The sequence below is a fragment of the Cricetulus griseus genome, chromosome 7 (assembly GCF_003668045.3).
Source record: "Cricetulus griseus strain 17A/GY chromosome 7, alternate assembly CriGri-PICRH-1.0, whole genome shotgun sequence".
In the NCBI taxonomy this organism is placed as follows: Eukaryota; Metazoa; Chordata; class Mammalia; order Rodentia; family Cricetidae; genus Cricetulus; species Cricetulus griseus.
This window is the reverse complement of record NC_048600.1, coordinates 118,774,630-118,791,572: the sequence shown is the minus strand read 5'-3', so window position 1 is coordinate 118,791,572 and position 16,943 is coordinate 118,774,630. Positions and strand designations below refer to the sequence as shown.

At 36.4% G+C, this 16,943-nt stretch overlaps 1 protein-coding gene across 10 annotated transcripts in view; it reads right to left on the bottom strand.

Annotated features, from left to right (window-relative positions):
* Positions 1-16,943, bottom strand: part of Tanc2 (tetratricopeptide repeat, ankyrin repeat and coiled-coil containing 2) — a 311,247-nt gene that overhangs the window by 80,512 nt on the left and 213,792 nt on the right. For all 10 annotated transcript variants that reach the window (XM_027427849.2, XM_027427850.2, XM_027427851.2 and 7 more), the window contains 2 exons: positions 12,439-12,720; positions 8,750-8,883 (listed from right to left, as the gene is read on the bottom strand). In XM_027427849.2, the coding sequence (XP_027283650.1) occupies positions 8,750-8,883; positions 12,439-12,720 (416 nt within the window). The remainder of the gene's footprint in view (positions 1-8,749; positions 8,884-12,438; positions 12,721-16,943) is intronic.

The window sequence follows — 16,943 nt, the reverse complement described above, 5'->3', positions numbered from 1 at the left end:
TTATAAGAAACAGGAAGCAAAACTGAGAATGAAGATATATATTAATATTGTTAGTATTTACTCAAAACAATAGTATGAAAAAGTCTACTCTATAACAAAGCATTAGAAACAAAACATTAGAAGAAAACCGTGTTACTCCCAACAGATACACATGCTTACATCACTTTTTGGTTACAGTTGTATTTTAAGATAAACCTATAAAATAAAATAATTTAGATTTAAAAATTATCAGTAAATATTTTCTAAAAATCCAAGCAGAGGAAAAGTACCAAAATTAGATAAAAGGGAAGGAAAGAGGTGAGATTTTTGCTAAATATGTGTTTTATATTCTAAGAGTTCATGAGTCATAATAACATTCAGGTTCTGGGCTTTCTGGCTGGCTGTTTTAAGCTGTTTGTTAGAATTGTACAGAATTTACTCTGTATCTTCTGTTCTGGCTGCTCTTTTTGCCTCAAGAGAAAGTGTAAAAGAGGGTTTTCTTTTTGATAGAGTTGCACTATGTAATCAAGATTGGCCCAAACTCCTGATCCGCCTGCCTCTATCTCCAAAATATACCATTATGCCTAGCACAGAGGGTGACTTTAATATAGATCACTCTTCTGGTTCTTACTGCTCAGTAGTAAGTATCTTACTGCTGGGATACTGTAGAAAACATGGGATCAATAGGAGAGATTCCGCTTGATATATGGAAAGAATGTGACATGGTGCTCAGAAGACAGTAAGAGGGCAGTAACAGTGATTTCACCACCATCACCACCATCACCACCACCACCATCACTTCTAGACTCCTCTTATTCATCATCGCCATTATCAACATTCGGTATGTTCATTTTAGCTAATAGCTTTGTGCCTATAGTTAACTCTGACATCCTATTAGCACTCAGGGATGTACTGGGAATTTTTTTTTTCAGTTACTTCTCATAAAAGAGTTCTATTCTGAAAAAAAAATCCTAATCTATAAGTGTGGTCATCTTTTAAATACATTCTTGAAATGCTAACTCTATTTTAAACAGTTAAAAATCTTTCTCATTAAACATAAAGGAAATCAAACAACACAGGAGACATTATTGAATATTTAAAGCTAACGACAGGAACTGCTTGTGAGTGAAACAATCAAGTCTGAACTCAATAAAGGAACAAGAGATTAGAGGTTGCATTAAAAAAAGTCCCACTCTTTAGGTACATTAGTCTCTGTTTTATTATCTATCTTAAAGACAGTGTAAGAAGTCCACAGAGAAACCTTGTCCTTGCAGTCAATGGTGAAGCCAGTAGTTATTGTCTTTAAGGACACAAATCTCCACATGATTAAAAAGCAAAACAGCAAACCTTTGAATCAATATGTAATCACAGCATATTTTGCTTCAATTGATTCCAGATATGGAGGTAATGTATAGTTCAGACAGCCTTGTATAATTGTTTTTTTTTTTTTTTACCTAATGAAATGGGTTATCATTTTACAGATAAAGATTATAAAATTTAGAAGATTTTTTTTCTGATTTTGTTAAAAATCGTATGTGTACTTGGATAAATGAGGTTTCATTTAGTAAAGGTCACTGTTAAAGTTATATTTTCTAAAACTGCTTCTCTTTTTAATTTTAGTATTTGGCATTCAAATATAAAGTCTTGATTTCTTTGGAGAATTCAGGTAGAAAACCCACTAGGCAGCTTCAGATTTGCAAGGTGTTCAAAATAGGCTTACTAACTACACATTTCAAAGTAGCTATGTAGTATGTATAAATATATGAATTCCATCAAAATTATCTGATAGGTGCTGAGATGTCTCAGCCAGATAAAGTGCCAGCATCCATGTAAAAACAGCTGTGTGTCAGTAACATCAGTGCTGGGGAGGCATAGATAGGTAGATTGCTGGCCAGTTAGCATAGCTTATCAGTGTGCTATAGTTTCAGTGAGTGACCCTGATTCAAAACAAGATGAAGAGCAACTAAGGAAGCTGTATGTGTCTGATGCTTATGGAGGCCAGAAGAGGGCATCAGATAACATGGAACTGGAGTTACAACTGTTAGCTGTCATGTGGGTGCTGGGAATTGAACCCAGGTCCTTTGGAAAAACAGCAAGTGCTCTTAAGAGCTGAGTCATTTCTGTAGCCTCCCATATTGTCTTTTGGTATTATCTAAAACTTTTCCTATAAATAAAAACAGGAAACATGCCTAGACTATGAATTTTTTCCCAGTCTCTCATTATACCAGTGATCAAAGGCACATTTATATGGTACTCTATGGTTCTGAGGAAGTTATACTTGATTTAGTTATAGATCCTTGGAAATGGCTCAGAATCAATCTGCCTTAATAAACCAAGAGGCACAACCTTTTCCCTGGGTAGATTCTTATTTCTGTGCTCTTGGCTGCGCTCCTTGTTCATTTCTCAAATCACTGTCTTAATCTCGTTTAAAGCTATGTCTTTCTTATATAATTAATTTTTCCACCACAAGTTTTATGCATGTTAACTATTTTTGAATAAATGTGCTCTTCCTTCTTCATGGGGGAGAACAAAAGGGGAGGCTAGTAGGCCACATATCCTAAAGGATGGAGGTCAATATAGTATTTTGATTGGGGGCTGGTAACATACTTTAGTTGTGTTTAGGCTTGACTACTATCAAGCCTGAGGACCTGAGTTCAATGCCTGGGACTTACAACTCTCATATGTTTTCTTCTAACTTAGACACTTGAGTACACACGTAATAAATAAATGTAACAAAGTATTAAAGTATTTTGACTGGGTTAGAAATATAGCTCATTGGCAGAATGCTTGCTTAGCATGCATGATACCCTGGTTTTCATCTCTAGTACTGCCAAAGGTGGAGGGAGACACTTTTTGATTTAATGGTATATCCAGCTAATGATAAAACAGATCATGAATCTTATCAAAGAACTGGGTGGCAGCAAGTCTTCCAGGCTTGTGTTAAAAGTCTCAGGCCTTCACAACCATACAGCATTTTCTACTTCAAATGAATACCTATGGAGGAATTAAGCTAATCTCATATTAAGGAAGGGCAGTTTTGAATATATGGAACCCATTTGAACAGAAAAATCTAGCTTACATAACATGTGGCATTTGTATTTTTTAAAATTTAGAGTTACAATAGTTCTTCCTTTAGCTCAACTCTAACATTTGTAAGCCCATCCACCACTCAATACTCCTGATTTATTTATTAGCACTATCCTTCGACTCTTTAGTTTAAACAAATAAACCAATCAACCAACCAATCAACCAACCTGGGACTCACTATGGAGATGGGGCTGGCCTTACAATGATCCTCCTTCATCAGGCTCCTAAGAGCTGAGATTAAAGTGTGAGTCACTGGGGCTGGAGAGATGGCTTAGTAGTTTAGGGCACTGGCAGTTCTTCCCAAAGGCCTGAATTCAGTTCCCAGCATGTATATGGCTACCCACAGCTGCCTGTGATGCCCTCTTCTGGCCTCGTTGGGAACAGCACAGCATGTGGTACACAGATAAACATTCAGACAAAACATCTATCACATAAAAATAAAATGTGTGATCTACTACCACACCAGCTACTTTAGTATTTCTAGGGATCTGAAGGCTCACTGTAAATAACTACCTTAGCTTCCTTTATTCTAGTCTCCTAACTCTGCTTCTAATCTTCACTCTAGGACTGGAGGCTAAAAATAGTTTCCAGGCTTGGGTTCTGTTTCAGGAATTTTCCAGTTTAGAGACTTACCTTTTCTTCCTCCTCCTCCTTTTTTTTTTTTTTTTTTTTTTTTAAAGCAATGAGACTTTTAGTTTTTAACTTGAACTCATTTTAGACTTACAGAAATGTTGCAAAAGTAATACACAGAACTTCCATTTATTCTTCAGTCAGCCTCCCTTATTAATATTTTATATAATTATAATTATAAAACCAGCAAATTAACATATAATAATTCTACCTAAAAATCTAAACAACACTTAATAATCTTAACTAAAGATGTTACTTAAATTTAAGTGTTTCCATTAGGTCCTCTCTTATTCAAGACTCATCAAGGACCCACACAGTATACTTCTCTTTAGTTTCCTTTCATCTGTAAGAGACCTTTAGTTATCCATAAAAGACCTTACTCATTTTTCACAACTTTGATGTTTTCAAATATTAACTAGTTACTTTGTCGACTGTCTCTTAGTTTGGGTTTGTCTGATGATCTGAGACTTTTTCTTGGGAAGAACACTGTAAAAACAGTGTTGCGTCCCTGATGAGTCATGTGATAGGCCTCAGTGTTGGGATGTCTTGCTACTGGTGAGGCTGATCTGCTTTGCTTGGTTGAAGTTAAGATTCTGTAACTGTTAAGTTGCTACCTTTCTTTCTGTGGTTAAAAATACCTAAGAAAAGAGTCTTTTGAAATTATGTAAGTCCTATTTCTCTGTAAATACTCGCCCATTACCTTTGCTATCTACCGGTGGATCTCTTCTGTGGCAATGATTACTACGATGTTTGATGATTTTTCAATTTCCCTTCTTCTATATTTGTTATTTGGAATCCCACTGGAATGAAGAACTGTCCTTTTGAATATAGTATGTTGCAATTTATTATTTTAGGTCAAAGCATAAACTATACATATATATGACTACATAAAAATTATACTCATATATATGTATATATGAATACACAATGCAAAGTTGGAGAAGTCAAGATATTTAATAACCTTTAACCTTTTCAATGCTGGGAACTGAACTCAGGACCCTGTGCATGAAAGTAAGCACTCTACCATTTACCTACATCTCTAGCTTTCAGGTGGGTCCTCCTCTGTCATGACAAAGTCTTTCAACATAGTCCTGACCCGCCTGAACTCCTGATCCTCCTGTCTCAGCCTCCTGAGGGACAGGATTATAGTGTACCAACATACCTTCATCTCATATGAAGCTTTTTAATAAGGTAGTTTGGATTTTACTAAAGTACAACAAGAGAAAGGCTATCTGGTTTCAGTACAGGAAAGAGTTTGCAATTTCTTCATTCATTTAACACCAATTTATATGCTAAACCCTTGTGTTAAGAGCTGGGGATAGAGTGGCTAACATCTAAGCACCAACCTATTCTAGTGAAAGAGGCAGATTAAAAACAAGCAACAAACAACAAACACAGAAGCTGACAAACATACAGTAAGTTTGTTTTCCCCACACTTGTATCCAGAATGTAGAAGAAATCTGGGTCAGTGCTAATTTGAGAAGACAAATCCCTAGACACATGAAAACATTATTTATAGGTTACTTGCTGCTTGATTTGGATCTCATCTGTCTTCAATGTTCTCTTTAAGAACATGTAGACTAATACTAATTAAACTTCATCTATTAAACGTGCATATATTCCCTCCTTCCTCTCACCCTTCCCTAACATGTCCATAATAGGTTCAACATGCTTAATGTTACCAAACTGCCAAAATGATGGCTGCTATGCTTACAGCTTTAACAGTAGCAATACCATTTCCAAGAACCAAGATCACTTGACATTTTTCTTATATACCACAGGAATGGCAAGAGTAACATTGAGTTCTTTCTTACATAAAAATTCATTTTTTTGGGAAAAAAAAGCTCCAGCTTTTGTTTCCTTATGACACATCTTAAAAGTAGTTGGTTTCTCTAATTAGCTGATTTCATATACATTATCTTCTTAAAGATTAAACATTGACACGATAAGAGCTGCTAGCCATATAGAAACTTTTTCTTTTGAAATTATAACTCAGCAAAATCCCTGAAAGGTGAAAATCTATCACAATTTTCTTACTTTGAAGACACATTCAATGTCTGATATATTTTCCAAAGGAACTCTCAGCAAAGATCATTCTTGTCAGGAGAAAAGTAGCAGTGGTTATGGTACAGGCTCATGAGTACCTGTCCCATCTTCTACAGAATGAAGAAAATGCTAATATTCTTACACCGGCTCTGAGTCCTAGCTCTGTTACTTATTAACAGCATAGCTTTGGAAAAATAATCACTGGAGCCAGTGTTTTCTTATGTATAAAATGGAGATAATAATGACTACCATATAGGGTTAAGATACCATGACATTAAAAAAAGCAAACAAAACAAAAACCCAAATAGTTTAGAATCTCCACACTTATCACAATTTCACTAAACAGAAGCCAATGTGTTGCTGTCCTATTAATCCATTCTATATTACATTCTACACATATGACTATAACACAGTAATGAACATAAAAACTGGAAAGCCCACTTTTTTTTCTAGGTGAATTTATACACACAAGAAAGACCCTGGATGAATCACAGTGTCTCTGCACTGACTATCTCAGAACATAGTGATGCTTAACTGGAGATACAGCTGACAGGTGCTGATCTAGCAAAAGCAGTTATAATCCAGGTAGAAAGAGTTTCTTCAGTATACAAGACCATTCTAAGTTCTGACCAACTCTTTAGTGTCTCCCGCTAATTAGCATAAGAAGCAGCAAGAGTGCTATGAACTAGCAGTGACAATTACCTATATAGAGGAATTGATACCAAGGACTCTTAAATCAAGAGGCTCTTGATATATATATATTTTAATACTGACTCGAGAATCTCATTTAAAAGTCAGATATCCACTTGCTGGTTTGTTATGGTGAGAAGCAAGACTGCTGGCTTCTGCTCTGTTCTCCCACAGCACAAGCTTCTATAGCTGAACTGTAATGTGGCACAATAAATTACTAGGATAATATTTATTTTTCTACTAGGAGCCATTTCTTATACATGTTTAGCATAAACTTAAACACACAGAATGTATTTGTACATTGTTTTCAGAATTCTAAAATTTATTTTTGAAACTAAATGTAAATAGTCACTGATCGTCACTTAAACAATATTTAACTTTTTTGAGTAGTAAACATAAATATCAAGTCTGAAGGGAAATTTACTGTACAACGTTTAATAAGAAATTAAAAAATCCCATCTCAAGGTATAAACAGACTGATTTACATTTTGTTTAAAGGTGACAGACACAACATGATATTTAGAATGTGATTACTCATTCAGAAATGATAAAGAGTCACTAATATTCTATTTATTATACTTAAAACTTTTCAGATATAGAAAATATTGGAGTTTCTTTCCTTTCTGAAAGAGGGAGTAAGCTGTAACAAAGCAGAGAGATAGAGTGTCTTTTATTTTCTTAGCCCCTGCCACCATCTGGATGTATTACGTATTTACCTGAGTCTTATCTTTCTCCCACCATGAGAATGCAGACTCAGTTCTGGATTACTGCACATGGGTTCCAAGCACACATTCAAAGTGAGTAACAGGATATAATGCTGGGATCTCTTCAATATTTATCTATTTCTGTATTTATTTAAATGATTCTAAAGAATGGGTAGACACCGTATTTATGAGGAAGCAGAGATGTCTCCTACAGTCACGATGAATTGACAATGAATATGAGGGAAATCTGAGGCTGTTCTGGAAGTCTGTCTGAAAGTGCACTTACTAATAGGGATGACTAGCACCCCACACACTCCATGGAGTTTCACTCTGTACCTAGGCTGGAACCCATGTCATTGAGTCTTCCTTCAAATTCCTAGAAGCCCTCCTATCTCAGCCTTCTAAGTGCTGAGATTAAGAGCCACCATGCCTTGCTTAGAATGGATTTCTATGAGGAAATCTGAAACTGGTAATATTACAGACCATATGTACAACTTCAGAAAAGCACAAGAATTAAAAGTACAGGTACTCTGGAGGATGAAAGTAAGGAAGGGAACCCCAAACCTGGATTTCCTACCTAGGTGACTAAACTTAGAGATATCAAAAACAGGGCAAAACAGAGTTGGGTGCAGAATTGAAACCAAGGGCCTTCAGTAAAATTTGCATAGTGACTACTGAAAACAGCCATATTCTGACCTAGCCCTGGAATGTTGGCATTTAGTATATATATTCTCCAGGTAAAGGGCTAGAGAATTCTTTGTGAGAGGTTGTGAACAATTTAGGAAAGAAATCTTAAAATGTATGGACACTGATTTCTGGGTATTTTCAATAAAGAATGGATCATCTAAATGCTCTTTGTATACTTAAGCAAACTTGGCCACATGAAATTGCTCTCTCTTTTCCTCCCCAATACTCTCCCCATCCCATGGAGGGGGCAGAGAGGGAGAGAGAAGGAGAGAGAGGGAGAAAGAGGGAGAGAGAGACAGACAGAGAGACAGAGAAAGAGAGAGAACACTAGATGAATAAAATTTAAAAATGTTTTATAAACAAGAGGATAGCTACAGAAAAAGAAAGAGCTATTTGAAATTAAAATTATGATAGCCAAAAAATGTTTTTTGTTTTTTTTTTAAATGAAAGGGTTGGAAGATAATGTTGAAGAACTCCATCAAAAGGGATTGGGGATGTACAGTTTCTGGGGTTTGAGGTTGATGTCTTGGGTAAAGAAGTCAACTGATAGTTAGAGCATTATTTGCTTTTCTATGTGCATGTGTTATTTTGAGAAAGAAAATTTAAATTACAAAATATTATGGGCTATATGGTAGAGTAGGAGGAGCCAGTAATAAAAAATAAAACTACTGTTTGTTTATATGGTGACTTTGGCTAAACCATCTATTACCTTTATCTAACTCACTAGAAAACTGCTTGAAGGTTCTCATCCATCCTAGTATTTTTTTTAAATAGGAACAGAAAAACAAAGTAAAAAAAGAAACTCTTCTTCATGTTCTCATGGATACCTTTACATATTTTTGTTCATTTTTGCCAAAAGTCTTGTTATCTTTGCTTTAGTGCTAAAATGGAGCTAGTAGGTCACCAACTTGGGAACCCTATTATACCTGGGAAGCGAGTCTTCGCATGGCCTCCTCTTGTCGTCTGCGCATTTCCGGAGTTCCTGGGCAGCTTCCACTGGTTATAGATGAGTGGGCTGAAGGTGGCTGGGTGAGTGGTAGCTCTCTGTTGGCATCTACATCTGAATTAAAAAGATGAGATGTTTTATCAGAGATTCATGAAACTCTAGACAGGTGGTTTTCAACCTTCCTAATACCGTGACTCTTTAATACAGTTCCTCATGTTGTCATGACCTCTAACCATAAAATTATTTTGTTGTTACTTCATAATTGTAATTTTATTACTATTATGAAACTGTAAATATCTGATATGCAGGATATCTGGCATGCAGGTCATGACCCCACAGGTGAGAACCACTGCTTTAGACTAAAGGCATAATAAGTTCCATTTTGTTCTATGACATAGCAATTCCATTCCTAACTATATATGCAAGTGAAGTAAAAAACACATGTCTAAATAGAAACCTGCACATCAATGCCCAGAGAAGCATGTTTTATCATAGGAAGTAAAAGCAAGTCGGGTGTCTATCAATTAATGAATGGATAAATGTGCTATCTGCACACAGCAGCTACTGCTTGATGACGAAAGGAAGCAGAGTATACATGCATGCTTCCACATAGATGACACCACATCAGCCCCCAAATCTCAAGTATGCACTTTTATTTATATAAAATGTTCATTCAGATGGGGAAATCTGTACCTACAGGTAAAGCAGGGGTTTTCTGGGGTAGGTGATAGGGAGTCTGAAGGAAAGTAGGTATTTCTTTTAGTGGGACCAAATGTTCTAAAATAGGCTGTGGTAACTGTGACACAACCTTTGGATATATTAAAAACACAGAACTGAGCATTTCATTTTATTTTGAGATAGAGTATTACTATGTAGGCAGATTTCATTATGTATACAGTATAGGCTCACACCGTCCTGCTTCAGCTCCCTGTGTCCTGGGATTACAGGTATGATACACCATGCTCTATCTATCTATCTATCTATCTATCTATCTATCTATCTATCTATCTATCTATCTATCTAATCTCTATCATCCATCCATCCATGCATCCATCCATCCAAGGCTGATCCTTACTTTGCTGCTCTTCAAAGCCTCAACCTCTTCCTTAATCTTCCTGCTCTCCTCCTGAGTGCTAGGATTATAGGTGTATACCACACCCATATAGGAATTGAGCATTTTAAGGGGATAAAATAAGATTAAAAAAGAGAAGAAACTTTAAAACTTTTCCCTGGTTCTTGCTAGTAATAAGACATATCTTTGGATTAAACAAAGAAACTAGACTTCTAAATCACAGAACTGGAATATAACATACAAGGGCTTAAAACATGGTAGTGTGCTATGCTGCCACCAAAAGCTACATGGAAACTAAGCTTCAAGTGGTATAAGCAATAAAGTATTAAAAAAGGAAAATGTATTTTCTACTAGAAATGACAGAACCAAAGAGGTAAAAAATATTTTAAAAACAGGAACCAAAAAAAAAATACTATTTGAAGTTATTGGGTGGCCAACAGGTATATGAAGGACTAGAAGAAAGTAGTACATTTTACTTTGCACTAGTAAAAGTGAATTTAGATTTCCCCCACTCTACTGTGGTGGAATAGATCTCTTGGTCAACCTGCAATAACTGCAGGGTAAGTGCACAAGAGATGGCAGTGAGGCAGGTCTGAAGAAATGTGTGACACTTTGAGTTAAGTTTAGTGACTGTATTATATTTGCTGGTTTATTCTTGTCCATGGCTCTATGACCCCTTGTTTGGAATTTGATTTTAGAGTAATTACTGTCTAAATACTCTGTCCTCTGGTGAGTCTCCTTTTTGTCTGAGGGGCTTACTTACTGTTTGGCATGCAGAGAACAGTAGAAAAAGAAGTTAACAGATAAGCACAAGTCAGTGCACTTAGCAAACTAGCAAAATAGATTTCTGAAATGGGCAGAGTAGCGATTACTTAACTGAGCAGCTATTTGGAGGTTTGGCAGCTGCTGACAAATGTCAAATCCGGGTAACTACATTGGGACCTCCAGTGATAGGAATTTAGTCATATATCATGCAGAATTTCCCTACCTTCCATACTTAGTAAGCCTGTAGTGGACGCAATAATGTCTGAATTATACAACAGTCTATTTTCACAAAATGTTTTTGTTCTTTGCGTGTGCTGGGGGGTGATGAAGGCAGAGAATGATGGGGGAGTCATATCTGTGAAAGTAGGCGGAAAGCAGGATGACAGGCTAGTGTCTGCCTTGACAGTTTTTCTGTACCTTCTAAGGGAAATGACAAGGAGGGGGCAGGCTGCGGAGCTGAGTGTGGGGGAAGGAGAGCTATGCAGTGAGCTACTGCAGGCTAAACCGCTCACATCTTTTGCAGCAGTAGGCTCAATGTGGAGGAGGCAGAAGAAAGAACAACAGATGACACACAGAGATAAGTCAAAGGAGCTGTGACTTTCCAGTTTTTCATTATCACTACAACTGTATCATGGCATCATTGCCGGAAGGTTCAGAAAGCCAGTGGGATTCCAAATAAGCCTACACAAGTTTAATGTATGTTAAACTGTAGAAAATTAGGCCAAACCTCTGCATTATTCTTATTCCCTAAACCAAAGAACTTCTGCTGCTTCAGGTAATATATTTATATTGTCAGTTCATATAGTAACAGATTTATGTTGAAGAATAGCTATAGGCTGGAAAGATGGGTAGGTGGTTAAGAGCACTTGTTGCTCTTGCAAAGGACTCAGGAACCAGGACCAATTCCTAGTACCCACATGACAGTTCACAACCATCTGTAACTCCAGTTACAGGGCATGTGATGTCCTTGTCTGACCTTTGTGGGTTCAAAGAACACGTGTGGTACACATACATACATGTAGGCAAAACACACATAAAATGTTCAAATCTTATTTTTTAAAGTTACAGAGTAAAATAAAAAAATAAAAATAGCTTGCATCCTATCAGTGTAATATTCTTGACTTGTCTTTAAGAAACAAAGGTTCTTTGAGGATGGCAGAGGCAGAAAATAGTCTAATCAACAGATTACAAGAACAGACATTTTTCATAAAGCAGTGTGGGTTCTGTGTAGCTGTGACAGAGAGTGACACTACTCTATTCTCCTACTCCCTTTTCTTTTTTAAAAAATATTTGTTTATTTTGTTATTTATTTTAATTTCACTTTACATTCCAACCAAAGTTCTTCCTCCTATTCCCCCACCTCCCCCTCCTGCTCTTTTTTCAAGTTTTGAAAGTTAACTAAAGGAATAGATCTACGGTACCAACAGTGGAGATGGTCTTATAAATGGGGAGTGTTTCATTGTTTTTGGAGATTCCCAAGAGATAAAAGGCAACAGTTATTAGAGAATAACAATAACTCCCTTTGGAAAATCTGCTTTGGAAAACACACAGACTATTTTCTATTTACTCTTGTTCTCTCAGGCTTATGTGTGGACCCCAGATACTTTGCTTTCAGACGAAGCAGCTTTGGAATTTATCTTCTGTTAGGCATGATCCTGCCACAAAAGGGTTCTTCCAATTACACTTTGGTGACTGCTGGATGAGTGGGCTAGATATACACAGAGTATTATGATCTTTCTCTGAACTTTGAATTAATGGTCTTCACATGGTTCAGGTTTCACAAATTAGGAATAAAAGGATATATGGTCTAATATAAAAGAAGGAATACGTACGTTTGGGGGAGGCGTGTGGGCTATCAGAGGCAATCTGTCTCATCCGTGTACCGTGGCAGCTGAGGGCCACCAGTCTGGAGATGATGGCAGTTTTGCCGAACCCAATGTTCCCCACAATCACTACTCCTTGGTTCACATTGGCATTTGAACTCTGAAGCTGAACATCGATCTCATGGAATACCCAATCTCGGCCAACGAACACTGACTCTGTAGTGATGCTGGGCACCTCAAAGAGAAGGGGCTTCAGGGAGATATCTGGAGGTCTGTAAGGTGCAAAGCGAACTGGAAGGAACAATAAGAGACAACATAACTTAGTTTAACTGTCATCATTGATAGAAAGTGGGGGGGGGGGCGCAGTTGAAGACTATTAGAGCAACGGTATTTGATAGTATTAGGGTTTTTCAGGAAATAACAAAACCCTGAAAGTTGTTTCCACAAATAAACAATGTAGGTATGCTAGAGCTATTAGCATACAAAAAAATGGTAAAACACAAATGACTCATTCACAACAGTAAGAAAATCAGGGCAGCCTAAAAAATTTATTAAACAATAGTAAGGTTCCATCCCAAAGAGCAAGTGCTCCTAGACTTGGGGAGATAACCTTTTAGTGCTGGATGTGGGGAAAGGCAGAGGTGGAGCTAATCAGGAGTGGCTGGGCAACCTGATAGCTCTTTACTAACCACTCACTATGTATTTCAATATTTAGTAACCAATATGGTTGAACTGGTATGTAATTTGAAAATCAGTTCTGTCGAAAAGCAATGCAAAGTAAATAGGCTTGCTTAGTTTTTTTTTTAAGATTTATTTATCATGTATACAGTGTTATGCCTGCATGTATCCCTGCAGGCCACAAGAGGGCATCAGATCTCATAACAGATGGTTGTGAGCCATCATGTGCTTGCTGGGGCCTCTGGAAGAGCAGCCAGTTCTCTTAACTGTGGAGCCATCTCTCCAGCCTGGTTTGCTTAAAGAATGAAGAAAAATAAAAAAATGAAAAGACAGTGAGAACAATAAGCTCCTTAGTTCATGACTTTTTTTTCTTTTGGTTTTTTGAGACAGGGTTTCTCTGTGTAGCTTTGGAGCCTATCCTGGCACTTGCTCTGTAGGCCAGGCTGGCCTTGAACTCACAGAGATCTGCCTTTCTCTGCCTTCCAAGTGCTGGGGACATTTTGTTTTTAATCTAACATTTGCCACATTAATGTGATGCCTGTCATATGTACTTATTACAGATGATGTATGCAATGTTTTTAATTATGTTTTTATTTTGAAATATGATATACAGACAACTATTTTCTCTCTCTAAATTTAATAACTTATTCTTTAGACAGTTTAAACTGTCACTAATTTGATATATCTACTTTATGTTATTTAAATTAGGTCTGTTTCAGAGTTACTCAGTTTGTTCTATGTAAGTCAGTTTCTGTGCTCATCATAATACACTCATCTAGTTGTTATATATTATGCGATAATAAAGTCTACCATAGCTATTTTTTTTTTCAGATAAAAAAAATCCAAACCAAACATGGCCAGGCGGTGGTGGCCTTAAATCCCAGAACTCAGAAAGCAGAAGTAGGTGGATTTCTGAGTTCAAGGCCAGCTTGGTCTACAGAGTGAGTTCTAGGAGAGCAAGGATGATACAGAGAAATTCTCCAAAAACAAACAAACAAACAAACAAACAAAAAACCCTAACCAAAAAACAGAACAAACAAAAAAGCTCTAAAATAATTCTATAACTAATTTGAAGCTTATTATAGGTATTTTTGTTCATTTCATTTATTCAGTTATGATTGTTATCCAGAAAATTTCATTGAAACTTTTCACTAGAACAGATTTATTTTTTTAAAATTAAAAACAAATTGTGTGTGTGTGTGTGTGTGTGTGTGTGTGTGTGTGTGTGTGTGTGTATGCGCGTGCGCACGTGCCTGCATAAGTTTATGTACCACATCAGTATAGGTGCCCTTGGAGGTCAGAGGGTGTTAGATCCCCTGGAGCTGTAGTTAAATGCAGCTGTGTGTGAGCTGTCTGATGTGAGAGCAGGGAACTGAACCTACATTCTCTGCAAAGGCAGCAAGCACTCTTAACCACAGAGACCCTAGAATCTATTTTGTTATCAACATAATCATAATACATCCTCATAAAACAGAGGTAAAGAATTTGTTTTAGCAGATTATACATTATATATTTGAAAGTCATGCTTAAATTTCAGTGTTATCTAGAAACACCAGCTAAAGGCTGGGGAAGTGTCTTACCAATTAAGAGCACTGGCTGCTCTTCCAGAAAACCTGGGTTCAGTTCCCAGCACATGGCAGCTCATTACTCCCTATAACTCCAGTTCCAGGAACTCTGAGTCCCTTTTCTGGCCTCCATGGGTACCTGCATTCAAGTATTACACACACACACACACACACACACACACACACACACACACACACACACCCCAGTGTAAAAAGCAAACATTTAAAAATTTTTATCTTTGAAGTGGGGCATGGTTGTGGCCCATGTCTTTAATCCCAGCATGTGAAAGGTAGAAGCAGAGAGATCTTTGTGAGTTCAAGGACACCCTGGTATACATATTGAGTTCTAGGACAGCCAAGTCTATACAGTCAAACCCTGTCTCAAAACAAACAAACAAAAACCAAAAAATACAAACTAAAGCAAATAATATACACTATTAGAAAAAACATATGGTTTTAGTACATGATAATATTAAAAATAATTTTTTTGGAAAAATTAGTGATCTCAGTTTTATTGATAGAATTATTGTTCAGCTTGCAGGCAAATAAACAGTAATGTTTAGTGAATACCACTTTGACCTTAAGATTCTGTTTAAGAAATTTACTCTAAAGAACTAACTCGAATCACAAACATACTGGCATTCTTGGCAACATGTATACTGTCAGATTATATAGATATCAAAATACTAAATAATACAAATTTTACAGAATTGTAAGTGTGTATATTTATGATATAAAATATAATACATATTACTACTACCTTTAAAGTATATACAATGGAAGGTAATATAAACAAACAAAACATGGTCAATGGCATCTTTGATGTAATTTTCTAAAAATTAACTTTTCAATATGAGTTTTAGTTATATTAAGGAGAACTAAGGCTTGGAGAATGAGGCAACTAAGGTACCTGCTGCACAAGATGAGGACAGAGTTTAGATTCCCAACATCTAAGTAAAAGCTGGGTGCTGTGGCATGCTTCTACAATCCCAGAGTTGGGGAAAAGGAGGCAAGTAAAGCCCTAAAGTTAACTGGTTAGCAGTTTAGATAAACTGATAAACTCTAGGTTCAGTGAGAGACCTTGCCTAAAATAGAACAAAACAAGTGGAGAGTGCTTGAGGAAGACATGTGATAGACTTCTGACTTCCACATGCATGTGTACACATCTACTCCCAAACATAGACACTTTAAAAGGCCTAAAAATGAACTTCTATTTTCCACATAGAATATAGTAAGGAAATATTTCATCAGAATCACTGATTTCCTTCTTATGGAATGATGTAACTAAATTAACCAATCAGTGAGTTGAACAAGCAAGTTTATACTTTTGAGTGTTTTTCTCCAGTAATCAATATGTATTCATATGAAAAATACATATTGACTTAATGATTTTTATGTCATTTTAGCTATAGATTATATATCTCTAGTCAAAAATTCAAAATCTGAAATGATCAAAATTTGATCTGGCCCTATGCATTTTGGATAAGGGATACTCCAGCTGTATTAGAGAATGACTGAAATGTAACATCAGTTCTTTCTGCCAGAAGGGTCTGAATGTCAGGTAATTTATACCTCCCTCATGGGCAATGGCTCACTGTAATGGATCTAACACAAGGATAGCATCACTGAAGAAAGGCAAAGACATCTTGAACACTTCTCACTGCAGAAGTCCTGGAAAATGCTAAGAATGGAAGGGATATAATTGTAAAGGGAAATAAATCTTGAGATTTTTCTAGTTTCAAGTCTAAGGGCTAATGAAAGTGAAAAGAATCTTTGTGCAAAATGAGATTTTTATCACTGCATAGAAATAATTTTCTTACTTTAAAGCCCCTTTTCTAAATATGAATTGAAGATAAATTCTCAACATGTAGGGAGAAAGAATTAAAAATTGAGTTAAACATTGGAGTATGTTCAAATTTAAATTTTAACTGAAGTAAAGAAAACTATCTATTGAATTAATCTCTATAGAACAATCAAAGAACTGTAGCACATTCTGTAGTGATTATGTGGCAGTCTTATACCCATCCAAGCACTGCACTGAGTCTGAATTTCACAAAGCATCAAAATCTAATAAATCCTACACTTACTTTCTTAATGTTACACAGGCCACTGGGAAGAGGCATATGTGTAGGATTAGGTCTGAATGTCTAAGACAAGTTGGTTTATTATTAATATCACATTATGTTAAGGACAGAGATGCTTGTATAAGGTGCCATAAGCACTTGTTCACATTGGAAAAGGCAGCAGGCTGGAAAGGAGTCCTCACAATTT